The 25,949-nt window shown below is 39.6% G+C and overlaps 1 protein-coding gene across 5 annotated transcripts; it reads left to right on the top strand.

Moving 5' to 3' along the window:
* The first annotated feature begins 1,901 nt into the window (after positions 1–1,901).
* On the top strand, positions 1,902–24,320 carry DDO (D-aspartate oxidase). Of its 5 annotated transcripts, none has more exons than XM_044004401.1 (6): positions 1,902–1,988; positions 5,220–5,396; positions 6,473–6,581; positions 10,255–10,431; positions 18,186–18,254; positions 21,846–24,320. In XM_044004401.1, exons 2-6 carry the CDS (start codon positions 5,225–5,227, stop codon positions 22,411–22,413), a joined length of 1,095 nt encoding a protein of 364 aa, XP_043860336.1. In that variant the 5' UTR covers positions 1,902–1,988; positions 5,220–5,224; the 3' UTR covers positions 22,414–24,320. The 5 variants fall into 5 exon arrangements, with proteins under 5 accessions (XP_043860336.1, XP_043860334.1, XP_043860338.1 ...); XM_044004399.1 differs by having other exon boundaries at positions 1,922–2,082; XM_044004402.1 differs by having other exon boundaries at positions 1,944–2,033.
* Positions 24,321–25,949: the final 1,629 nt, after the last annotated feature.

Below are 25,949 nucleotides of genomic sequence, written 5' to 3'. Positions count from 1 at the left end.
AAGAAATGAAAGTGAAAAATAGCATGCTTCAGTCTGTTCCATCAGTATCAGTTCTTTCTTTGGAGGTGGGTGGTAGGCTTCATCATTAGTCCTTTGGGATAGTCTTAGATCATTTTATTGCTGAGATTAGTTAAATCACTCACAGTTCTTCATCAAATAATATTGCTGTCACTGTGCACAACATTCTCTTGGTTCTGCTCACTTCACTATACATCAGTTCATACACGTCTTTCCAGGCCTTTCTGAATTCTTATAGCACAATAATATTCCATCACCATCTTATACCAAAGCTTGTTTAGCCATTTCCCAAATGATGGGCATTCCTTTGCTTTTCAGTTTCCTAGCCACTGCAAAAAGAGCTGTTATAAATGTTTTTGTACAAATAGGTCTTTTACTCTCTTTTTTTTTTGGGGGGGGGAGTCTTTGGGATATAAATCTAGTAGTGGTATTGCTGGATCAAATGGCATGCAAAGTTCTATAGCCCTTCATATAAGGATTTTATTTCTTATACATCTTTATATCCTTTGAAGGGGTTTGTAAGCTGGGGTCCATGAACTTTAAAAATTTTGGGAGGGGATAAGCAGTGCAATATAACTGGTTTCTTCTGTAATCCAATGAGTTTTATTCACTTAACAAGTCTGAGAAGGGGTCCATAGGCTACCCCTAGATTGCCCACCAAAGGAGACCACAACAAAGGTTAAGAACCCCTAATGCATTTAACAAACTGTGTTGCACAAAGTGCTCATGAGTTCTCAACCACAAATACTTGTTGAATATATTCGGAAATGCTTATATTGAATTGCTTGAGTTCTTAAGGAGAGGTGGGAAAGGAGGAAGAGAATTTAGAACACAAAGCTTTAAAAATCGATGTGAAAATTTGTTTTTACATGTAACTTGGGGAAATAATAAAAAAATACATAAGACGCAGGTGAGTGGCACAGTGGATAGTGTGCTGTGTTTGAAGTAAGGGAAATTAATATCCGTGGGTTCAAATTTGGTTTCTGACACTTACTAGCTGTGTAATCCTGGGCAAGTCACTTAACTCTTTTTGCTTCAGTTTCTTCATTTGTAAAATGAGCTGGAGAAGGAAATAGCAAACTACTTCAGTGTCTTTGCCAAGAAAACCCCAAGTGGGGTCAACGAAGAGTCGGACAAATTGAACAACAACAAATTGTTAATTAAGTCTTTTTCCCCAGCTGATCAATAATGGTGGAATTTCAGGTATTGCTGACTCGCCACCAGTCTTCCACACAAAGCTAGCAGTGCTTCAAGTCTCCCCTTGCTCACAATCATGTCAACTATCCTGAGATTTTCTTCGTAAAGGAGTTGCCTATAGATTGTACATGGGGCTGCTGTCAGCCTCAAAAGCCTGGTTCTCTATTTCAAGTAACAGAAATAACCAAGCCTCCTGGAGCATTCACAAGGAAGGGGGTGCACAGGTACAGAAAGCTATGTCCCACAGGCTCTACCTTGGGAGTCTCTGTCTGCCAGCTGGACTTGGAGGCTAACAAGAAAGCCGTCTTGGGTGGTGGGCAGGTGACTTCCAAGAAAGGGTCAAAGAAAAGTAATGGAATGTTGGCTTCCAGCCGGGGTTCCCTGAGTTACCGAAGAGTTGGGGCACTTTTAGGATCCAGCTAGACTCTGAGTATAAAACTGAAACCTTGGAGGCGGTGGAGAGAAAGGAGGGAACGGGTAAAACTGTTTTTGTAAGTCTCCTTGCAGCTTTGCCAATGCTGTCGTATAAGCTTCCTTCTGGGGAGCCCGAGTCCCTAGGGCAAGGGAGGGGCCAGGAGGTTCGATCGCCAAAAGACTCACTGGCCAATGGGGAGTGAAGTCAGTGGGGGCGTAGTCCAAAAGCCTCCAATGGGAAGCAGTTTTACTTTTGGCCCTCACTCTGCTCTTTCCCCAGTTCCTTCGGGAAAACAAGTGTTTTGGTTGCAAGTATTCGGTGGGTTCCTAGGCTGACGCCCCAGACCTGTGCAATTCAGGTACTCTTCTCCTTCACTTTACTAACCAGGTGGAATTCTCTAAAGGTGAGGTTTCTGCAGCGTCCTGGGTGCCTCAAAGGTGGCTTGGTAGCAGGTGAGCTGAGAATCTTGAGCGCTGCTATTCGTGTCCGCAGCAATTTCCTCCCTTTTAACCTCTTGCTTTTAAGCGGTATTATGTAATATGCTACCAGCACTCACCTGCTTCTTAGGGCAGGATCCTTAGAGATCATCTCTAGGGGTTCCTAAGCTATTATCCAAGAATTTGTTTCTTTAAAATATTTTGATAATCGTATGTCAATATAGTTGTTTTTTCTAATCTTAAATATTTTATTTTCTGCATTTAAAAACATTACTAGACTTCAGGAAGGGTCCATGACCCCCCAAAAGGTTGAAAACCCCTGATCTATCCCAACCTCTTGCTTTTACATCTGCAGAAACTGAGTCCTAGAGAGGTTAAGTGAATTGACCAAGGAGGAAGAGCTGGAATTTGAACTCAGATCCTGGACTCTGAATCCAGATGGCTCTCTCCAGGATGACACAGTGCTGCTGCTTTGCTTCTCTGTTCCATCACCACAAGGCCACCACACACTAGATATTCTATAGCCATCTCTTAATCTCTTGAAACAGTGATGAGTCTGTAGGTGGTCAGGGATGATCCCCAACAGAAAAAAATTGTGTAGCATAAAACTTGTCTTTATTACTTTCCTATCTCTTGGCTGGACCCTCCTCTTCTCCTCCCCAGAATTTATTAGTGTTTCATAGGACCATAGTCCTAGACCTGGAAGGAACCTCAGAAGTCATCAAATCCAGGCCTTTCTTTTTTGCAGATGAGAAAACTGATACCCAGAGAGATTCTGTGATTTTCCCAAGGTCCTGTAGTAGTGTTTGCAAGTAGTAAGTCTTTTAGGTAGGATTTGAACTCAAGTCCTCTGATTGTTCTTCCCGCTATCCATGCTGTCCTCTGGCTCAGGGTAGAGTCCTTCCTCCAGACAGAGTGCCCTGGCCTCTTCCCTCCTCCTGCTCTCATTGAAGCTTATGATACTGTATCCTCATTCCCTTTCGGATAGTTTGTCCCATCCACCCAAAAACGATTGGCAGATGAAATCCTCCTCAAAGGGTTCATGTCTATAAAATGCAAATGCTCTTGGAAGAGTAAGATATTGTCAGAGGACTTCTGGCCCTTTGGCAAAACCTTAACCCAAAGGAATGGGCTCTAATAGTGAAATTTCAAGCAACAGTAATAATGGCATACAATTAGTTAGCTTTAATATTTACAAAGTGCTTTCCTCAAAATTGCCCTGTGAGGTAGCATTACTTTACATTTTATAAATGAGAAGCTAAGGTGTTGTTCAGCTGTGTTCAATTCTTTGTGACCACATTTGGGGTTTTCCTGGCAAAGATTACTGGAGTGGTTTGCCATTTCCTTCTCTGGCCTATTTTACAGATGAGGAAAGTGAGACAAACAGGGTCAAGTGACTTGCCCAATGTCACATAGTAAGTGTCTGAGGCCGGATTTGAACTCAAGTTTTCCTGACTCTAGGCCCTGTGCTCTATCCACTGTACCACCTAGTTGCTCTATAGTAACTTGTCCCATCTCATACAGGTAGGGAGTGGCTAAGCCAGAACTCAAAATACCTTGTATTCATGTTCTACTATTCTCTTTTTACTTGTATAAGTATATGTTATCAACCCTTTTGGAATATAAGCTCTTTGAGGGCAGAGACTGTTTCATATATCTTTATGAATATATCTTTCTATCCCTAGAACTTAACACAGTATTTGACACATACTAAGTGTTTAGTAAATGCTGGTTTATTGACTCAAATGCAATGCTCTTTTTACTTCACCACAGGGAAGAAATGGGGGGGGGGAGTAGGTGGGCTTTTCTGGCTCCCTTCAATAATCATATTATATAGACTCCAGGGCTTGTCTACTTGCTGGGGAAAACAACCAATGGTAAAATGGTAATAATAATGGACTACCTACCTCATAGAATAATCATGAGAATGTTTTGTAACCATAAAGTTTACAAGTTTCCAGAATGGTCTTAAATAGTACATTGCTACAAACTTACCTTGAAGAGTCTATCTCATAGATTTGAACACATACCAGATGTTCCCCCACATACTTATTGATGAACTAAAAAACTCCTGTCTTGGAAGGGTCCCAAAAACATTACAGATTTTTCAAGTATGTGTATCATCACCACCAGATTCAGTTTAATCTTGAAGAGGCTTCTGGGATGGGAATGTTCTTGGGTGTCCTAACACAATCCTGTTAGAGCTCCTATTTCCAGACCTCCTATGGTCTTTTGGCACCTCAGGTTGGAATTCCATGCACAAGGGATCTTGGGTATGATGAGTTTGATAGGAGGTGTTGGACTCCAAGATCTCCAAGGCAGCTGGGTGGTACAAATGAATAGAGTTTCCAGGCCTGGACTCAGGAAGATCTGAGTTCAAATTCAGCCTCAGATACTTACTAGCTGTGTACTTGGGCAAGTCACTTTGTTTCTGTCTGCCTCAGTTTCTTCAGCTGTAAAATGGGGATAGTAATAGCACCCAGCTCCCAGTGTTGTTGGGAAGATCAAATAATATCTGTAAGGTTCCAGGCACATAGTACTAAATAAATTCTTGTTTCCTTCCTTCTTAATGTTCATTCCAGCTCTGAATTCTACCCTGACTCCAATATACTTACTCCAGCCTTTTACCTGTAACTATCCCATCAGTAATGGGTCCACAATTAATGGGAGCTGTCCTACAGCTAGGTGGTGTAGTGGATAGAACACTGGACCTGGAGACAGTATAACTCATCTTCATGAGTTCAAACATGACCTTAGACACTTAATTGCTGTATGACCCTGGGCAAGTCACTTTCCCCTGTCTGCCTTAGTTTCCTCATCTGTAAAATGAGCTGGGGAATGAAATGGCAAACCACTCCAGTGTTTTTGCCAAGAAAACCCTAAATGGGGTCACAAAGAGGCAGACATGATTGAAAAAAAATGACTGAACAAAATCCTACAATTGGTATATTGTTGTTTTAAAATTTTATCTTAAATGAAAAGTGATCCAAATGGGAATCCATCAGTCAGAGATAACTCTGTAGGCACTTAATATGTGTTTGTTATATCATGTTGTATTATACTGTATTGTTCTTAATTCAATGCTTAATGAGAGTTTTTTATTGGAAGAATCCAATCAGTATTCTAGAATCCCCTTTTCCCCACCCTCACAGAGCCAATGGATATGACCAGAGTTGCAGTTATTGGTGCAGGTGTAGTTGGGCTCTCCACAGCTGTCTGCATTTCTGAATCCATCCCACAATGCTCCATTGATGTTATTTCTGATAAATTTACACCTGACACCACTAGCGATATAGCAGCTGGAATGCTTATTCCTCATGCTTATCCAGGTGAGTGATACTGCAGTTAGCATTGTTAGACTAGAATTCTTCTCTTAAAGATGGGTGGACCTTTAGTGGTGGTGGTGACTGTGGCATTGGTAATGGGGCATGTGGTGCCAGAGATTAGCAGCCCTTAACAGACAGACCATCTGAAAACATGGTTGGGAGGAACTGAACCACTCCTCTTAACACTTATCTTCACCAAGGACCTTTTCCACTTACTCTCTCCCATATATAGCCCCTTCCCACATGCTTAGGCACTTAATAAGTGCTTGTTTCATTTTTGTCTGAATTGGGGAAGAAAAAAAGAAGGGCCTGATCCAAACAGATTTAAGATGTAAAACCCAAGGTCACAAATGCACAGAAGCAATTAATCCAGAGGGAGAGATCATGGACAGAACCCAAGAACAAGTCCAAAGAGTGGATGGTTTACAAGAACAAAGTGAGGAGTAGATGGTTTACAAGAACAAAACCCCTCCAAATAACAAGGAGGGAGAGAACATGAAGCACTGACAATTGATAGTTTGGCCAAGGAAAGGAATCAGCCTGAGACACTGTCCTTTCATGGTCTGTCCTTGCTCAGTTATAGACTCTGCACTTTTAGACCTAGACAGTTGTGACTCTTGCAAGTGACAGAAGGAGAGACATGGTAACAAGAAGTGGTTGGTGAGCCAGTGTCTGAAGTGTGGGAGGAGGCCTTGCTTCTCTGAAATGAGGGTGGGTAGGAATCCCTTGTCCTCTAAATATACAATCTTCACTTCTTTCCCTATTGACTTGCACTCTACCCTTCTGTATCCACCATCTAGTCTAGTGTAATTCTGGGCTTGTCTTAGCAGGCTCAATTCAGCTAACTTGTAAGCAAGATGATATCATATTTTGAGGGGCTTTAAATGACAAACAGAATTTATATTTTATCTTAAAAGAACAGTGAGCCATTGAAACTTCTTAAACAGGGGAGTGATATGATCAAAGGAAATGTTTCTTAATTCCTTTTCTGATTCTCAGGGAGGAGCTGGTTTGACGTTGGTTTTTTTAAACTGAATCTTCCCCATCTGTTTCCCTTTTTCCTTATGTCATAATGACAGGTACACCAATTCCCCTGCAGAAGCATTGGTTTCAAGAGACATTTGACAGATTGTTTGCAATCACTAATTCATCAGAAGCTCTAGATGCTGGCGTTTACCTGGTATCTGGGTAAGAGAGCAAATTTCAGGAAGACCTTTAAAAAATGTTAAATACTTGTGAACAAACATGCTCTTCATTGTAAGATACGCTCACTGTGTGCCAAATATGTCTGAGGAACTAGGGGAGGTAGAAACAACCTTTGAAAAGTGACTTCTTTCATGAAATGTAAGAGATAGAAAGATAATACTTAGCTGCTTTAGAGATAATAAAAAAATCACTTAGGGTCCTCACTACAAGAAAATAATTTTGTGTTTCTTTGGGGGAACGTTTGGTTAAGAGCAACATGGTGCAAAAATAGTTATAGTGAGGAAAGAGCTGGACATGGTTTTCTGTGGCTCAGGACTAATTTCTTTCATAGCATGATTTTGAAATGTATAAATAGAAATATGACTGCATTTATCTGGCACCAGTCAAGGAGAGAGGTATACCACAAAAGTGAATCTTCTAGGTAGTTATTTTCTCCTTTTAAACATGAGAATATTTTAATCTTATCCATTTAGATGGACATTTAAAAATGTTTTATTGAACCTTTTTAAATATCACTGCCATTGCCTAACCATTCCCCAGAGAATGTTTCTTATTACAAGTAAGTAAGGTTAGGCATTTTTTTGTAAAACTCTGAAAATTATACAGTAGCACATATTTTTGGTGTTTTACTAATAATCTTTCTTTTTATATAATTTCTCAATAACAATCCCTCCCTGAAAAAAATAGCCCTCCTTTGAAATATATAGCTATCTACTAATTATATAGTGCTTTAAAGTTTACAAATATTATCTATTTTGTCCTCACAACAACTTTGGGAGGTAGGTGCTGTTATTATCTCCATTTTATAGATGAAGAACCAGAGGCAGACAGGTTAAATGACTTGCCCAGGATCACATAGCAAGCAAGCTTCTGAGGCTAGATTTGACCTCATGTCTTCCTAACTCCAAGTTCAGTGCTCTACCCACTTTTGTCACCTAGTGTAGCTAGCCTGGGAGTTGTGAGGAAAAACATACCAATATATTGCTCGTGTCTGAAAACGTATGCCTCATTCCACACCTATAGTCTACTGAGAAATGGGAATCGGGCTTGACGAGATTCTGAAGATTCAACAGGTCATGGCATTGGTCAAAATTAAAAAGTCTTACAGTGTTTTCTTTTACATAATTGTGGTCATGGGAATGAACATTAAAAAACAAACCCCAAAAAACAACAACACCTATCCTACACTTTTCTGGCTCCTTGAGCAGAGGATGCTGAACGTAGTTAAACATTTTCTTCACCAAATCAACAAACATTTAGCAGGTACTCAGGAACCAAAGACCTAAGCTGAATAGTCCCTGGTCTCAAGCTTACATCCTGGAGGGGGATGCCAATGTACAAATATAAATACATGTGAAATATATACAAAATAAAAGCAAAGCATCTTCTTTTGGGGGAAAGGGAAGCATTTGCAGGTGAAGGGATTAGGAAAAGCCTTACATAGGAAGGGGCTCTGGAGCTGAAGTTGGAAGAAAACCAGGGATTTTTAAAGGATACAATAGAGTGCCTTTCAGGTAAGGGGCCAGCCTGAAGACAGAATTTTCTTGCTTTTTTGGGGTGGGAAATAGTAAGAAAGGACAGTTTGACTTTTGTTTTTTATGACTCAGAATCCTCAATGACCCCACCACTTCCTAATTTTATGACCTTGGGCAAACAACTTCCTAGTACCCATTTTCAAATCTGTAAATTGGGAAAATAATAATGTACTACCCATCTCACAAGGTTGTCATGAGCCTCAAATGAGACAATGTATGTTAAGTAATTTGTCAACCATAAAAGGCAATAAAAATTTCAGCTAGTTTTACTTTTATGATTTATATAGAAATTGGTGACTGAATCTTACCAACTTGAATGAATTTTGACAAATCACTTAACTCTCTCCCCATTTGTAAAATGAGCAGGTTGGACTGGTTGGTCTTAGATTTATGATAAAAGTGGAAAGGATACCAACCCAAATTTGAATTTTGATTCTGCCATTTATGATGGGTGTCACCTTGATTAAGTCATTTAACTGAGAATGGCCTCAGTTTCCCCAAATGTAAAATAAGGCAGTTGGATTAGATGACCTTTAAGATCTTTGACATCTCTAGCTCTATAATTGAGCTCTGATCTTGTGTTTTCTGTCTCTATATAGTCTGGAACAAGAAAAAATTGGGACAAATTATAGCATGAAGAGACAATTCACTAACAGTGAAGGTTATTAGATACTGGAATGAGTTACAAAGGGAGGGTATACAATAATTTTCCTTGAGAGGTTTTTTGTTTTGTTTTGTTTTTTCTTTCTTTCTTTTTGGTGGAGAAATGAGGGTTAAGTGACTTATCCAGGGTCACACACATCTAGTAAGTGTCAAGTGTCTGATGAAAGACTTGAACTCAGATCCTCCTGAATCCAGGGCCAGTGCTTTATCCACTGCGCCACCTAGCTGCCCCTCCTTGAGGGGTTTTAAGAAATGAACTGGTTCTCATCCCTTTGAGATATTTTGTCTGTGATGAACACAGAGTAGATAAGGTACATAGTAAATGTTTGTTTCATTTACTTGTGGTCATTCTTGAAGACACCAAAATGGGCACAATGATTGAGGGGCAGAGCCATAATTAGGATGAGACACATATAGGTGCCAAATCTAGAGCATACTGAAAGCATTTGGAGGGATTCTACAGGTACAAATAACAGAGCTTAGAGCCTACTTGTCAGGAAGAACTAATTAAATAAACTAGCACCACCTCCATCCTCCACTATACTTTCCACCAGTGTCCTGGAGTCTCTGTCTCCCCTCCATGGGGCTTGGTCCTGTACTGCCCTTCCCGTCACCAAAGTGACAGCTTATTTCTTTCACTTTGTCCTGGGATGGCTTGTGGGGGTTGGCCCAGGGTGCTTTCTTAAATGGATTCTGTGCATATAATTATAAAGCCAGGAGATCTTTTTTGAGAAGCCAGAATTTATACCCCTTTTCAAAGTAAGCTCCCTGGGCAGCTAGGTGGCGCAGTGGACAAAGTACCAGCCCTGGATTCATGAGGACCTGAGTTCAAATCCAACCTCAGATACTTGCCACTTATTATCTGTGTGACCCTGGGCAAGTCACTTAACCCTCATTGCCCCAGCTCCCCTCCCCCCAAAACCCAAAGTAAGCTCCCTAAGGGCAGGAATTATTCCACTTTTGCTTGTGTATCCCCAGTACCAAACCAATGCCTGGGATATAACCCTGTAGGTGTTTAATAAATGTTAATTGATTGTTTACAATCGATTGTTTTGTTGACAGCCACTTTGGAAGTCTGTATCCTGATTCTAAATTGCTACATTGATCCAAACCTTTTTTGAGACTGCTTTTGCAATTACCTTTCAGAGCCAGTTTATAAACCCCACTTGACAAATCCTCTCTCGTGCCATTATAGTCACAACTCATTTGTTTGCTCTCTCAACAAATATTTATTTTGTGTTTATACAAGGCACCACTGTGCTCAGCAGTGAGAGATGCCAAGATGAACAGCAGGGAGCTTAGCAAATGGGAGCCAGTGAGATAACGTATGTAAAGCACCTTGCCAACCTTAAAGGGCTATAGAACTGCAAGCCATTATTGCTGTTATTGTTCATAATGATGTTGGGTATATGTGTTCCATGAAAACTGAAGAGTTTTCTGCATCCCATGACTTTTAGCTGGCTGATATATAGAAACATTTCACAGCAAGAGAGGCCCTTCTGGGCTGACACCGTGCTGGGGTTTCGGAAGATGACTGAATCAGAACTGAAGAAATTTCCGCAGCATGTGTTCGGCCAAGCCTTTACCACCATGAAATGTGAAGGCCTCTCCTATTTGCCATGGCTGGAGAAAAGGTAGGTTCCTTGGGGGCAGCTAGGTGGCACAGTGGATAAAGCACTGGCCCTAGATTCAGGAGGACCTGAGTTCAAATCTGGCCTCAGACACTTGACACCTACTAGCTGTGTGACCCTGGGCAAGTCACTTAACCCTCATTGCCCCGCAAAAAAAAAAAAAAAGAAAAGAAAAGAAAGGTAAGTTCCTCCAAAGATTCCTTCCTACTTTCTTTTCTGCAAAAGAATTTGCAGTGATTTCTGTCATAGAATTTTAAAAATTCCATCAGAGATCATAGATCCTAAGACTAGAGCTAGAAGAGACCTCAGAGGTCACCTAATCTAACACCCCTGTTTTTTGGTGAGGAAACTGAGGCCCAGGGAGTTTAAATTATTTGCTTTAGGTCACACAGGTAGCAAGTGTCAGGAGTTGGATTTGAACCCAGGTCCTCTGCCTCCAGAGTTAGCATTCTTTCTACTGTGTCCTTTTATTGTTGTTGTTACTGTTGTTTTTCAAAGCTCATCTTTGTTTTCAGTGGCCTGCACTTAACTTGGAAGCTAGGCGGTGAAGTTGATAGACTACTGAACTTGGAATCAGAAAGACCAGAGTTCACATCCTGTTCAGTCACTAACTAGCTGTGTGATCTTAGGCAAGTCAGTTAATGTTGCTAAGCCTGTTTCCTCACCTGCAAAATTTGTACATTTTGCAAGCATTTTACATAATTTTTGTAAAAGTACTTTGCATGGAAAAAGCACTGGCCCTCAGGTAATCCAGCCTCAGACACTTGATACTTACTAGCTGTGGGACTCTGGGCAAATCACTTAACCCTCATTGCCCCACAAAAAAAATTGTCTTTAAAAAAAACCTTAAAAAAGCATTTTGCAAACATTTTACCTAATTTGTGTGAAAGTACTTTGTGAACCTTAAAGCACCATATAAATATTAATTATTATTATTATTATTATTATTATTATCGATGACTTCATGTATTGAGGACCCTAATTTCTCTTTGCCCAGGAACTATCCCCCTAATATGGGGGCCCCTTTCGGGCTTACCATTCCTGAGTAGAGCTCCTATCTTCACCCCATTCAGAACTTTCTCAACCTCTCCCTAAAGAAACTTACTTGTCTTGTGTCCCATTCCTTTAGTGCTCATAAGACATCGTTCACCTGATGGCTGGTTATCTGAGAAACTAACCTGCACTACTACATTAATGGAAGAGGACTTTCTTTCCCCTTCTTTCCTAGGGTGTAAGAGGTGGATTTCTGGAGGTGAATGCCCTCACCTTTTTGGCTAACTCAAAGGAGTAGGAATTTCATGGTAGGTAAGAGGAAGGGACATAATATGGCCAGTTGCTGAGAGTGAGTGAGTGAGTGAGTGAGTGAGTGAGTGAGTGAGTGAGTGAGTGAGTGAGTGAGTGAGAGCCCTCAAGGTGTAGGTAGCCACCCACTCTGTCTATGCATAGAACTGGCTCAGATGATTGGCTACACAATCGTGGATCATCTGGCAGCCTCAGTAAGTTGCTGGTTCACTTCTACCCTTCTTTCATACAATGTTAGCTTTCAGTCTGTATTATTCTAAGTCAAGATGTTAGCTTCACCCAACAGGCTAGCAGACAGTAGATGCAATGTAAGCATTACCTCCCTAAAAGTAATGTCAACTTCTGGAACATGTATTTTCTTTTTTTTAAATCATAAAGGTATTTTATTATTTTCCAGTTACATGTAAAGATAGTTTTCAACATTTTTTTTCATAAGATTTTTAGTTCCAAATTTTTCTCCCTCCCTCCCTCTCTCCCTTCATTCTCCCCTCCCCAAGACAGAAAGCAATCTGATATAGGTTGTATATGTACAATCACATTAAACATATATATTTTTTTGGATTTTAGATGCTGGATTTTTGTTAATATAAACTAAAATCTTATTGACTTTTATTGGCTGCCATGTCACATAGCTCAAATTGGGCTCAGAGTTCTGTGGTACCTATAGGTCTTTTTTTTTTTTTTTTACATATAAGGTATTTTATTTTTTCCGTTACATGTAAAGATAGTTCTCAACTTTTGTTTATACAAGCTTTACAATTTCAGATTTTTCTCCCTCCCTCCCCTCCCTCCCCCCTCCCCTAGACAGCAGGTAATCTGATATAGGTTATATCTATATATCTATATACATATACATATATATATACACACACATATATATATATCCATAATAACATTAATCCTATTTCTGCATTAATCCTGTTATAAGAGAAAAATCAGGGCAGTAATGCAAAACTTCAAAATAGAAAAAAAAACAGCACCCCAAAAAAAAGAAATAGTATGGTTCAATCAGCATCTATACTCCACAGTTCTTTTTTTTTTTCTTGGATTTGGAGATCCTCTTCTATCATGAGTTCTCTGGAACTCTTCTGTACCATTGCATTGGTGAGAAGAATATGGTCCATCACAGTAGGTCAACACTCAATGTTGATGATACTGTGTACAATGTTCTTCTGGTTCTGCTCATCTTACTCATCATCAGCTCACGTAAGACCCTCCAGGTTTCTCTGAACTCCTCCTGCTACACATTAAACATATTTTACATTAGTCATGTTGTGAAAGAAGAATCAGAACAAAAGGGAAAAACCTCAAAAACAAAAAAACAATAACAAAAGTAGAGACAGAATGGTACAATCTGCATTCAGAATTCACAGTTCTTTTTTCTGCATGCGGAGAACATTTTCCATCATGAGTTCTTTGGCATTGTCTTGGATCATTGTATTTCTGAGAAAAGCTAAGTCTATCACAGTTAATCATCACACAATGTTGCTGTTACTGTGTACAATGTTCTCCTGATGGAACATTTATTTTCTACCACAAATCTGAGTTTTAGAGTCCAACAAAGAACTAAAGCCATTCATTTTTCTCAAGGTGAAATATCCTGAGGATCATGACCAGAATAACCTTTCCTTGTGCCCTTTCCTTGTCCCTTATAGGAAGTTCCCTGGAACAATCATGGTGGGGAGACAGCTTTGGAGATTATCTGGACCCTTCCCTTTCCTCTATCAGAATCCTTAAATTATCCTGGATAGATGGGCATTCCTTCTCTCCTCAGAAACCTTGTGGAGACACCTACGGGACCATAGACCCAGAGCTGGAGGAGATATCAGAGATCCTCTAGTACACTGCCCCCATTTTACTGGTGAGGAGACTGGGGACCAGTGAGGTTTGGTAACTTACCCTGGGTCATAGCTAACAAGTGGTGGAGCCAAGCTTTCAACCCAGTTCCTCTTGACTCTATAATCAGCACTACACATCCAATAGCGTCTCTGTCTCTGTCTCTGTCTCTGTCTCTGTCTCTGTCTCTGTCTCTGTCTCTGTCTCTGTCTCTGTCTCTGTCTCTGTCTCTGTCTCTGTCTCTGTCTCTCTCTGTTTCTATCTATCTCTCTTTGAAGGCAACTGGGGTTAAGTGACTTGCCCAGGGTCACCAGCTAGCTGCTTCTCATAGTCTCTCTTGCTAATCAATCAACAGGCAATTATTAAGCTACGATTAGTACCAGGAAGGGCAGTTGGGTGGCACAGTGGATTGACTGCTGGACCTAGAGTCAGGAAGATGTGAGTTCAATTTTTTTTTTTTAGTGAGGCAATTAGGGTTAAGTGACTTGCCCAGGGTCACACAGCTAGTAAGTGTTAAGTGTCTGAGGCCGGATTTGAACTCTGGTACTCCTGACTCCAGGGCTGGTGCTCTATCCACTGCACCACCTAGCTGCCCCGTGAGTTCAAATTTGACCTCAGACACTAGCAATGTGACTTTGGAAAAGTCATTCAACCCCATGTCTCTTTTTTCTCATCTGTAAAATGAGCTGGAGAAGGAAATGGCAAAACACTTCAGTATATCCGCCCAGAAAACCCCAAATGGGGTCAAATAGAGTTAGATATGACTGAACAACACCACCAGGAATTTTCAGTTATTGCTAATCTTGATAATATTTAGAAAAAAATGTAAGCTCTTTGAATATGTATTGTCTCATTCTTTGTATTGTTGTCTCCACAATGCCTAGCTTTTAGTAGACACTTAATAAGTCTGGGTGATCGATTTACTAAGCAATGCCAATTAGACTTACTGTTACAAAAAGCAGATACTTTTTATTCCAAGAAAGCTAGTATCTCTCAATCTATGGTGGTTCACAGATTGGGTAAAGACAGTATCAAGCCAGTCTGTGTACTTCTTTTATTCATTCATTCATTCATTCATTCATTCATTCATTCATTGTGGGGCAATGAGGGTTAAGTGACTTGCCCAGGGTCATACAAATAGTAAAGTGTCAAGTTTCTGAGGTTGTATTTGAACTCAGGTCCTCCTGAATCCAGGGCAGGTGCTTTATCCACTATGCCACCTAGCTGCCCCCCGGTTTGTGTGCTTCTATTTGTCAGTTTCCTTCTTCATCAAATCTCAAACTTCCAGGTTGTTTCCTACATATAAAGAAGGACCTTTAGCTCCCCCATCTATAAAATGGGAATAACAATAATACTTACACAACCAAGCCCTTGGAGTTGTGAATAAAGGACTTTCTAAACCACATCACACAATAGAAATGTGTTGTTATTATCCTCATACGGTACTATATCTTGGTCTTATGCAACATTAGCTATATTGGAAAAGAAACTAGAGACTTTCTGCAAGATGTTATTTAACTGACACAGACCTGTGTAGAAATATACTTTGTAGAAAAGAAATCTCATTTGCATGTGTAACAATTGGAGTAATGCCACCTGCTGGAGAGTTACTGTAGGAAAGCTCCGCTATGAGGAGAAGGTATCTGAGGGCAAGCTATGCGGCTTTTCTTTGGTGTCAGGAAGTGACGTTTGCTTGTGGGTAATGTCTATCAAAGCTACCAGCCAATTAGCTTGGAGCTGTGTGTGCATGTGGATGGTGGATGTTCCCAGTTTCACAGGAGGTTTCTGGGACGAAGGAGGAAGTGTTGGGTCCCTTTTTTGTTTCTGACCTCACCATGGTGGGTCGGATGTTGGGGTCTCTTAGAAATAGTTAGATTTTTACCTTTCCTTCTGATCCTAATGCTCTTTAATAAATACTTAAACACTTAAATACTCTTGCTAAAGCTTATAATTTACTGGTGACCACTCATTAGATTTTAGATAGTATAGCTAGAATTTTAGCCCCTTACACATATGATAACTGCAAGGTTATTAGTAAAAGGTGGTGTCCCTTCTTAAGACACTGGTCCTTTGGGAGCAGCTGGGTGGCTCAGTGGATAAAGCACTGGCCCTGGATTCAAGAGGACCTGAGTTCAAATCCAGCCTCAGACACTTGATACTTGCTAGCTGTGTGACCCTGGGCAAGTCACTTAACCCTCATTGCCAGGCAAAAAAGACACTGGTCTTTTTTCATTGGACATCTAACATCACATAACGTCACAGATCCCATTCCAAATAGTCAATGGCAGCATGTTGCCTTGTGGTAAGTATGTGAGGTAATTATGATACTAACATTTGTATAGCATATATATTATTGCAAAGCACTTTATATAATGCTGTTTCATTGGATTTTCACAACCCCTCTCAGTGGCAGGTACAAACTGAGGATGAGAGGTTAAATGACTTGTCCAAGGTCACACAGTTAGCCTCTGAGATAGGATTTGAACTTGGTTCTTGCTGACTCCAAGTCCAGTGCTTTTACTGGATCACCTCACTCTGATTTTTGTTTAGATGCCAAGAAGTAATTGCTTAGCCCAGTATTTCCTCACCATTTCCTGAACCAGAGCTGCTTTTAACTTCTCTGTTGTCTTATATTTAGTAACAAGACTGAGAATGTTAGTTGATGATGAGGAAAGGAATGGAGGGCCAGATATTAAGAGATAAGGTGTGCATCATTGCTCCCTATCACCCGCAGTTGAGTGCTCCACCAAGTCCCCCTAAGAGACTGAGCCCTGAGGTTACAAATAAAAAACAAGTATCAACCCTCAAGGAGCTACATTCTAATAGAGAAACAATAAATATAGGGGAGTAGGTGCCACAGAAGGGAGGGGTGGGGTGGGGTGGTCTGGGAAGTGAAAAGGATGGTGAGTTGTGCCATAGGGGAGTTGACTGATGCTCTTTCTAGAAGCAGTGGTACCATTCATTTGGTTACAGTTCTCTGAGCAAGTGAGTAGTCAAGGATGACTCCGTGGTTTTGAACCCAGGTGACTGGAAGAATAAGTGGTGACCTGAACAAGAATAAGGAAGTCAGGAAGAAGGATGGGTTTAAAGAGGAATACCTTCCATTTGGGACTTGCTGAGTTTGAGATGCCTATAGGATATCTAGGGGGAGATCTCCAGTAAGCAGAGGTGGAAATGGGTCCAGGACATGGCTAATAGGACAACTTTGGAGTCTGAGAAGGATCAGGTAGACAGCTAGAAAGAGAAACAGGTGAGAATGCTTAATCCTTTCTGTTCTGTAACTTTTACCCTCAGCCTCCCACTGTCCAGATTGGTGACACCTCACATGACCCACTATTATCTTTGTTCTAGTCCCCTTCTTTGCAAGCTGCCTTGCTGGGGCCACTGTTTTCCAGAATAGTGCCTTCCCTCTGAAACTCTTTTATTTGCAGGTACATTTTCTTGGGCATGTTGTCTTTTCCATTAGAATGTGAACTTCTTGGGGGCAGTTTGCCTTTCTTTGTATTCCCAGTACTTAGCACAGTGACTGGCACATAGTAAGCTCTTAATAAGCTTGTTGACCCATCTTGTTGATTTATAGGTAGAAGCAAGTTCCTCACCATGAGCTCCCCATGCCAGTAAATCATAGATCTCATACCAAACAAATAAAATCCAAATACCATTCTGAAAGTTCTTTTCCAAACCTCAGTATGAGTGTGTGTGTGCTCACATGCACGTGTGTGTAGACCTATATATTATAGGTATTAATTTTAAAAAATTATTTTAAAATAACCCTTTTAAAAAAACTTGACTTTTTAAACCTTTAGTTTCTCTTAATGAATATGAAGTCCCACAATCCTATAATGCAGGTCTAATTTTTTCTTTTCTTTTCTTTTTCTGTGCCCCTATAAGAAGAAAAAAAAGACTTCACAAAGCTCACTTCTGTTTTATCTTTTGGAATAAGCCATATTTAAAGACTGTAGTAAAAAGCTGCCAGTTTATTCCTTTCAGTCAAGGCCTCCAAACTCCAAACCAATGTCCCAAAGGATCAAGTCATCCAGACTCATGATGTTCTTTTCCTCTGAAAATACTGTTGCTCTAAACCTTGTCTGTTACTACCTTTATTTCAATTTGAAAGAGCTCAGCACTTCCTTAATCCTATATGGATGCAAAGCTTATAGTGGCTGCCTAATTCTTTCCTTGATTTCCTGTAATCAGACATATAATATCATGCTGCCTTTTTAATATAATTTCACATTGAAAGCTGATCATGGAATAAATTTGTGTCATTGCTTGGAACAAAATTACTATTGATGATATCCGTTGATGACTTAAGTAATGGTTACTATTTGTTACTGAGTATAGTTGAACACAGACTTGTAGCATTTAAGAGCTGGGGAGGGCATTAGAAATAATCTGGATACTTTATATATGAGGAAGTGGAATTTGTTAAAAGGCTTAGGAAGGTATCCTAAGCCCAGGTATTAGGATAGTATAAAAGATTGCTTGATGTAAGGGCTAGAAAAGAATAGGTCTATTTGGCCTGTTATGATACAGTTGTTGACTATAGCATAAATATACATGTTAATAGATCTATTTTAGGTTACTGTTGCATTTCTCTTGTTTCCCTTTCCCCCAAGCGAGACAGTTTTTGCAGTGGTGTCTGGGAAGGGCCTGTGTGGTGTGGCAGAACCTCCAGGTGTGCAGAGGTAAGAAACTAAATTGGTAGGGCCTTTTCCCCTAAGAACTGGGGAATGCTAGAGACTGAATCATTAATTATTCATGAAACAAGGAAACCTTTATGATCTGCCTCAGGAGTCAGAGAGCTGAGAATGGTTTTTACATTTTATAATACAGTTTTATTGCATTTGAAATGTAAAAATAATTCTTAACTCATGGCTGTACCAACTCGGGCTGTATTTTGCTGACCCCTGCTCTCATGGTAGAAGGCTATTGTCTATCAGTATCCTGTGGTCTCCAGGGGTTTGTAATTTTATTTCCTCTAAAGACTAGAGATTCTCCTTTGAAATTCTATCCATATTATAGTCTAGAACTTAGGATCATAGATCAGATGATTTAAGGGATCTAAGAAACTATGCACTCTTCCTCTCCCCTTCATTTTTCAGTTGAAGAAATCAAGAGGGTGACATCCACAATCTGAGGTGAAATTTGAACTTAAGTCTTCCTGACTTCAAGCCACTGTGCCATCCTTTGAACCTAGCTTCTACCCTACCACCTCACGTGCTTCCTCTCTTGTAATATGTGTAGTCCTGGCTACAGCTTACCGCCCTGAGGTAGTGAAGCAAGAGTCTATGATCCACGTGTATGCCTCTGGTAGGCTTCCAGCCTCCCCCCCTCTTGTGGAGGGACTTTTAGGAGATGGCCAATGCAGATCTGGTAGCATGGGGGCTATTCCTGCTCTGCACTTAAATATGGGTTGAATTTTCTAGCCTGAAGGTTGAGATTAGTGAAAATCTGAACTGTTTCAGAGTTCTGTCTACTCACAAACCGCCCATTAGCTGGTTAGTTTCACCATTTCCCCCTTTTCTAATGCACTGTTCCTGTGTACTGTTGGCCTCAGAGCTTCTGAGAGTGCCATAGGAAGGAAGGCTCTCTTTCTTAGCCATTTATATAGAATTCCTTCCCTGCATAGCAGTCTCTTTGTATTTTGATCCAAAGATTCTTTTAAATTAAATTTAAGTTAAAAAAATGAACAAAAACTGGTTTCCTCTCTCTCCCACCCCCCTTTCTTGGGGGAAAAAAGAAAAATAAACCCCCCATAACAAATATGAATCATCGAGCAAAACAAACTTCTGCCTTGGCCAAGTCCAAAAAATGTTTCATTCTGCAATCTGAGTGCTTTGTCAGGAGATGGTAACACATTTTCTCACTGATAGATTCATATACTTAGAGCTTATTTCAGCTAATCCAACCTTTTCATTTTTCTAGATGAGAAAACTATGATCTGTGCTGCACTGTATCCCTGTCTCCATGGCTTGTTGGGGGCATATTAACAGGGGTTTATTATCTATCTGGGAACAAGACATGAACATAAGAAAGAAGTGGCAATTAGAAAAATGGATATATATATATATATATATATATACATACACACATACACACACACACACACACACACACATATAAACACATTAAAAGAGGTTGGCCCAAATTTAATAAAATGCTTGGTTACATGCATTCTTTGAAGACATATGATTCTTGTTTTCACACTTAAGTTTATTCTTTCCTTATTTCTTTTTGTTGTTGTTTTGCGGGACAATGAGGGTTAAGTGACTTGCCCGGGGTCACATAGCTAGTAAGTGTCAAGTGTCTGAGGCCAGATTTGAACTCAGGTCCTCCTGAATCCAGGGCCAGTGCTTTATTCACTGCACCACCTACCTGCCCCATCTTTTCTTATTTCTTAAGGCCAGACATGTGGTGAAGATTAGTTTTGTGATACAGTAAGCAGGTTTCTGCTCTGGAGGATATAGGATGTACATTTGAACAAACTAGCATACCATTTACTTGGGTATGATGGGTCTGAAAGGATTTTAATTATAATATCTTTCTGGAAGAGCTAGGTTGCCCTAGCTCCAGGAAGACCAATTCATCCTTCTAATTAACCTGAATGCTGTAGATGGTCTAATATTTGGGAAACTAGATTCTCCAAATAAATCATCATTTGCCTTATATCTTGATAATTTTTTTCTCTCCCCAAATCATTACCAGTCTAGAATTCTGCATATTTACTTTGTTCTATACAGAGCACAATGCCAGGCACTGTGATGAATTAAAAATAAATAAGGCATGGTTACACTAGGTTCATTATACAGTAAGTAGGTTTCTGTTCTGAGGGATTTAGGATATACATTTTTCAAAAAGAGCATAATTTTGAGTGATTTAGTCATTTTGACTATTATAAATGCCCAAATTAACTACAAAAGACCTGTGAAGGAAGATGCTATCTGCATCCAGAGAAAGAACTAATAAATAGAAATATTTATAGGATGATTTCTGTGTGTGTGTGTGTGTGTGTGTGTGTGTGTGTGTGTGTGTTGTGTAAGTAGCTATCTTTAAGGCAGAGGGTTGGGGAAGGAAGAAAAAAGAGAGAAAAAGGAAAATTATATGATAACTTTATCATGTACTTAAAAGGAACAGCAAGTTGTATTCTTGCAGTTTCATGTGCAATCATATTTTCTCTATCCTACTATGTTATGGAAATGCTTGTTTTATTTCTTAAGGTCAGAATAAAATAAATAATTCTTAAAAAAAGAAATAAGGCATGGACCCTCTGACTTCAGGAAAGTTATAGTTGAGTTGGGGGAATAAAGCATTCACAAATGAAACATTAAAAAACAGTACAAGAGAATAATACAGAAGTCACAAAGTCATATACAATTAAATATAAAATTATGAATTAATACAATACAGGTTATCAATGAGTTTTGCATCTATTCAGCATCTAGAATAGCCCAGAAACTCAGTAAAGCATAAAAAGTGTCAGGGCTCACAGTTTCTTTATCTTTGAATAATCTAAATGGGTGGCCATTTCTGGCTAACTTTAGAATGCATGTTAGAATTTGGAGCTTAAATATATTCTGCTTGAGGCTGAAGAACAATTGTTCCATTTGGGCTGAGGAGGCCGGAGCAAGGAAACTGCAAAGATGCCAACTGAAGCCTGATATCAAAAAAAAGAACTTCCTAAGGGTTAGTGCTGTCTCAAAGTACAATGTGTTGCTTCAAGAGGTGAGGAGTTTCCACTCCTCAGAGGTCTTCAAGCAGAGGTTGGACAACCCCTTGTTGCATATATTATAGTGATGACTCTTTTTGTTTATCGGTTGGGTTTAGAATGGCTGCTGAGGACTCTTTGAACTCTCAAATTCTTGGTGCCATGATTCTGTTGGAATACCTCATGGCATCTGTCCTTTTAAACTTACTGCCTTATTTGTTTATTCATAAAGCAAATGGCATATTTATTAAGAGACAAACACTGTGCCAGGTGCTGGCAATCCAAAGACAAAGCATAAAGAACCTGCTGCTCTCAATGATATTAATTTGTTTTTTGTTTTTGTCTTTTTGGTCAGGCAATGAGGGTTAAGTGACTTGCCCAGGGTCACACAGCTAGTAAGTGTCAAGTGTCTGAGGCTGGATTTTAACTCAGGTTCTCCTGAATCCAGGGCCATTGCTTTATCCACTGCACCATCTAGGTGCCCCCTCAATGACATTAATTTTTTAAAAACCAAGCTTTGTGATATATGGGAGCTCTAGCAACAACCATGTCTTATCACTCTTCTTCCTAGGTTAAGGGGCAGAGGAGGCCAGGTCCACACAAGAAAGGTTGAAGATCTCTGGGAGCTTTATGGCTCATATGATATTGTTGTCAATTGCTCAGGCCTTGGAAGCAGAGAGTTAGTAGGTGACTTGCAACTTTTCCCTGTGAGGGGCCAAGTACTTAAAGTTCAAGCTCCCTGGCTGAAGCATTTTATCCGAGATGGGGATGGACTGACTTATATTTACCCAGGAGCCTTCGATGTAACACTAGGTGGAACAAGACAAAAAGATGACTGGAATCTATCCCCTGACCCACAAAACAGTAGAGAGATTCTTGCCAGGTGTCGGGCTCTTGAGCCATCTCTTCAAGGAGCTTGGGATATCAAAGAGAAAGTGGGCTTGCGGCCATCACGGCCAGGAATTCGACTGCAGAAGGAGATGCTGGTACGGGATGGACATCGACTACCTGTGGTACACAACTATGGTCATGGTGCTGGTGGCTTGTCAGTGCACTGGGGCACTGCTCTCCAGGCTGTTCAGCTGGTCAAGGAGTTAATCACCACCTTGAAAATCTCCACTTCTAAGGCAAAGCTGTAGATGATATTAAACTGCATGTAGCACAGTGTGATTGATCACCAGCAATAGGCATTACTCAAACCTTAAGATGGCATAGTGTATGGAGCGTGAAAGTTGAAATTCAAAAGACCTGAGTTTGAATCCTGTCTCAGGTACTTACATAGCTATGTGATGTTGGACAAGTCACTCAACCCCTTCAGGCCTCTGTTTCCTCATCTGTAAAATGAGGATGATGATAGCACCACCTCACAAGGTTATTGTGAGGATCAAATGACATAACATATGTAAAGTGCTCTATATAAATGTTAGCTATAATAATAACAACAATAAAAACAACCAATTGGGAGGCATATGCTCACTAAATGTTTTCAGTACCATCATGATAGATGGATTACACAGAAAACAAATTGAAGAGGGATTCCCTGTAGACAGTGAAGTCATATAGATACTCTTGCATGTATATTATGTAAGGTCAATCTGCATTGAGTCTCAAAATACTATAGAATCTCCTCAGTGCAATCCATAGTCAATTAAGTGTTCAGACTTCACAATCTACATAGGAAAAACCAAGTGGATGAATATTTAATGTTTTCATCATAAAAAAAGCCTATTGATTTAATTAATACATTTATTTAGGCCTGATATTGCAAAATGAATAATGAGTTGGGCTCATAATTGAATGAGAGAATGGTCTGAATTGTGTTTAGGAAATTCTAATTCTCTTAACAATTTCAAGCTGCTCTGTGATACACATAACGTCCATCTTTTTTAGCAAGAATATTCTCTTGGTTGTACTATATCATTGTGGATGAGAGCAATTATTATGAATAACTAGTGATTTGGGGGGATTCAGAGTTCCCCCTTTTTCTGTTTTAAAGACCTTAGTCTCAGAAGATTGAGTTAACCTCCTATATTCAACCTCACCCAACCTTACAAGGAATCTCTAGTCTAAGATGAATTCCATTCAATCAAGATTGGGTAGAGACAGACCCTTTTGTCTAAATTGCCCACAACTCAGGGTGGTCTGAATATAGAAATGATATCACTCAGCTCCTCATTGTAATAGTCATTCTCTCATTAATTATTAACCAATCAGGGTTGATTTCTACCCTGGGGATCTCTTCAAAGGGATTACAAACTCTGAGCTCCACCATCATGATTGACTTTGGTCTAAGAGAAACATCCAAATGATCATCTTTTTTATTAATAAACATGCTAGCCTTATTAATAAAATTATTAAATTACTCAGAAATCATGTCTCTTGAACCTTTTTAATTACCACATGGAATACTCTAATCCCTGAAGAGTCAAATCTACAAGTAGAGATGTATGAGGGAGATATAAATTGGTTGCAACATATCAAGAACAGTGATTTGCATACAAGAAAGGGTACAAAGAATATCATCATGGAAATGGATGGTTAGAAAAGGAGGTAATCGGGTTGTATAGTGAAAGGAAAGGATAATGGATGGCCCAATTGTCCAATACCCACAGAATATTCAAGAACTTAGAGAAAGGCATCTAGCATTTTGGGTAGATCCTCTCTGGAGGATTTATGCAGAAGATGAAAAGGAGTGATGGAAGGAGTGATGGAAGTTGAGAGTGTATGCTTATTGATGACTTCAGAGATCCATTGAAATAGCATAGATCTAAAGTCAGAAGGGATATTAGAGGCCATATAGCCCAACTCCATATTTTACAGAAGGGGAAACAGAGGCTCAGAGAAGTGAAGTGATTTGCCCAAGGTCACTCAAGTAGAAATTGGCAGAGCCAGGATTTGAAGTCAGGTATAAGGACTACACAGGTCCTCTTTACCATGCAGCTCAAGTTTATCAAATTCTGCCTCAGACACTTATTAGCTATATGATTCTGGACAGGTCACTTAACCTTTTGAGCCTCAGTTTCCTCATTTGTAAAATAGGGATAATAATAGCCTCTACCTCATAGAGTTGTTGTGAAGATGAAAAGAAATAACATATAGAAAGTGCTTTGCAAAGCTTAAAGGGCTATGTAATTTTGCTAGCTGTTATTTTTATTATTGTTATATAATTCTTTACCATTTACAAAATACTCTTTTCACAACAACACTGTGAGTACAAGCATTATTTTACAGCTGAGGAGAATGAAGCTCAAAGAAATTGGATGCTAATGGGGGTAGCTAGATGGCACAGTGGATAAAGCACTGGTCCTGGATTCAGGAGACCTGAGTTCAAATTCAGCCTCAGACACTTGACACTTACCAGCTGTGTGACCCTGGGCAAGTCACTTAACCCTCATTGCCCCACCAAAAAAAAAATAAATCACATGCTATTGTGGAAGAAACCTGTGTCCCCTACCTCCCTCTTATTATCTCCCTTACTTACCACCTGAGTATAACCATGGGCAAATCACAACCTACCTCACCTCATATAATGAAGTGGTTAGATTAGATGCCGCTTGAGGAGCTTGCAGTGCTATGCCTATGACCCTCAGGAACCTGTTCCCTTTCACGGGTCTTGCCCATGATCCCCTAACTAGTAAATTTAAGAGCTGGGAAGGGACATCTTAAACTCAAGACTTTTGACTCTAAATCCACACCCTTTCTTATGATAGTTTGAAACAATAGTGTGAACTTTGTTTTTCAAGTCTTGATGTAGGTCTTAGAACGTTTGCCAGTACAGAAGACTTTAATCTTTCTTACATTTGGAAAATTGGTAGTAATATGTCTAATAGCAACAAACATCAGTAGATGTGAGAAGTAAAGATTTATGAAACTCTGTAGAACATAACCTCCATTTTTTCCCCTTTTTTTCCTAATGCATTATTTATTTATTTATTTATTTTTTAGTGAGGCAATTGGGGTTAAGTGACTTGTCCAGGGTCACACAGCTAGTAAGTGTTAAGTGTCTGAGACCGGATTTGAACTCAGGTACTCCTGACTCCAGGGCCGGTGCTCTATCCACTGTGCCACCTAGCTGCCCCACTCCATTTTTAATAATTATTTTGTCAAAGTTAAAATTAAATTCAGTCTCTGTAGCCAAGGATAAGTGTCAATGGCCCTTGGGTTCAAAGACTGTCTTTTTGATCTGTGATATCTTTTTGTGTCTCAATTCCAGTATAGAAAATAATAGATGAAAACTATGTGTGTCCACATCATAAATATATCCTCTGCTATTTTCAATAGGCAGCCTATTTACCATGCTATTTTTCCTAGATGAAATCACAGAGGAGGCATTCAATAAATCACTGTTGAATTGCATTAAATAAAAGTATTGTTGATCTTAATAATAGGAATAGCTTTATGTCTCCTAGCCTAGGGGTGGTGATAGTAGCAGTAACTGGTAAAACTGCTTGGGGCCCAGGGGTTGGCATTAATTTAATAACTGTTTTAGAATACCCGTCCCAATGTTCTCCTCCATTAGAGTAAGTAATTGAAAATTGCCTGTATTGTGTTTATCTGTTGGACAAGTACTGGTGAATTAGTTTAAGCATTTTTCTCAATTCTATTGCAATCACATAATCAAAAGGTTAATTTTGTAATAAATAAAATAATAAAATTGTAACAAAATAAAAGTTAA

Source organism: Dromiciops gliroides, chromosome 4 (genome assembly GCF_019393635.1).
Source record: "Dromiciops gliroides isolate mDroGli1 chromosome 4, mDroGli1.pri, whole genome shotgun sequence".
Classification (NCBI taxonomy): domain Eukaryota; kingdom Metazoa; phylum Chordata; class Mammalia; order Microbiotheria; family Microbiotheriidae; genus Dromiciops; species Dromiciops gliroides.
This window is presented reverse-complemented; position numbering and strand designations above follow the sequence as displayed.

Coding starts and splice junctions, on each gene's coding strand:
- DDO (XM_044004401.1), top strand. CDS start 5,225: ATGGATATGACCAGAGTTGCAGTTATTGGTGCAGGTGTAGTTGGGCTC. Junction 5,397..6,472: donor TATTCCTCATGCTTATCCAG/GTGAGTGATACT, acceptor TCATAATGACAG/GTACACCAATTCCCCTGCAG. Junction 10,432..18,185: donor TTGCCATGGCTGGAGAAAAG/GTAGGTTCCTTG, acceptor CTTTCCCCCAAG/CGAGACAGTTTTTGCAGTGG.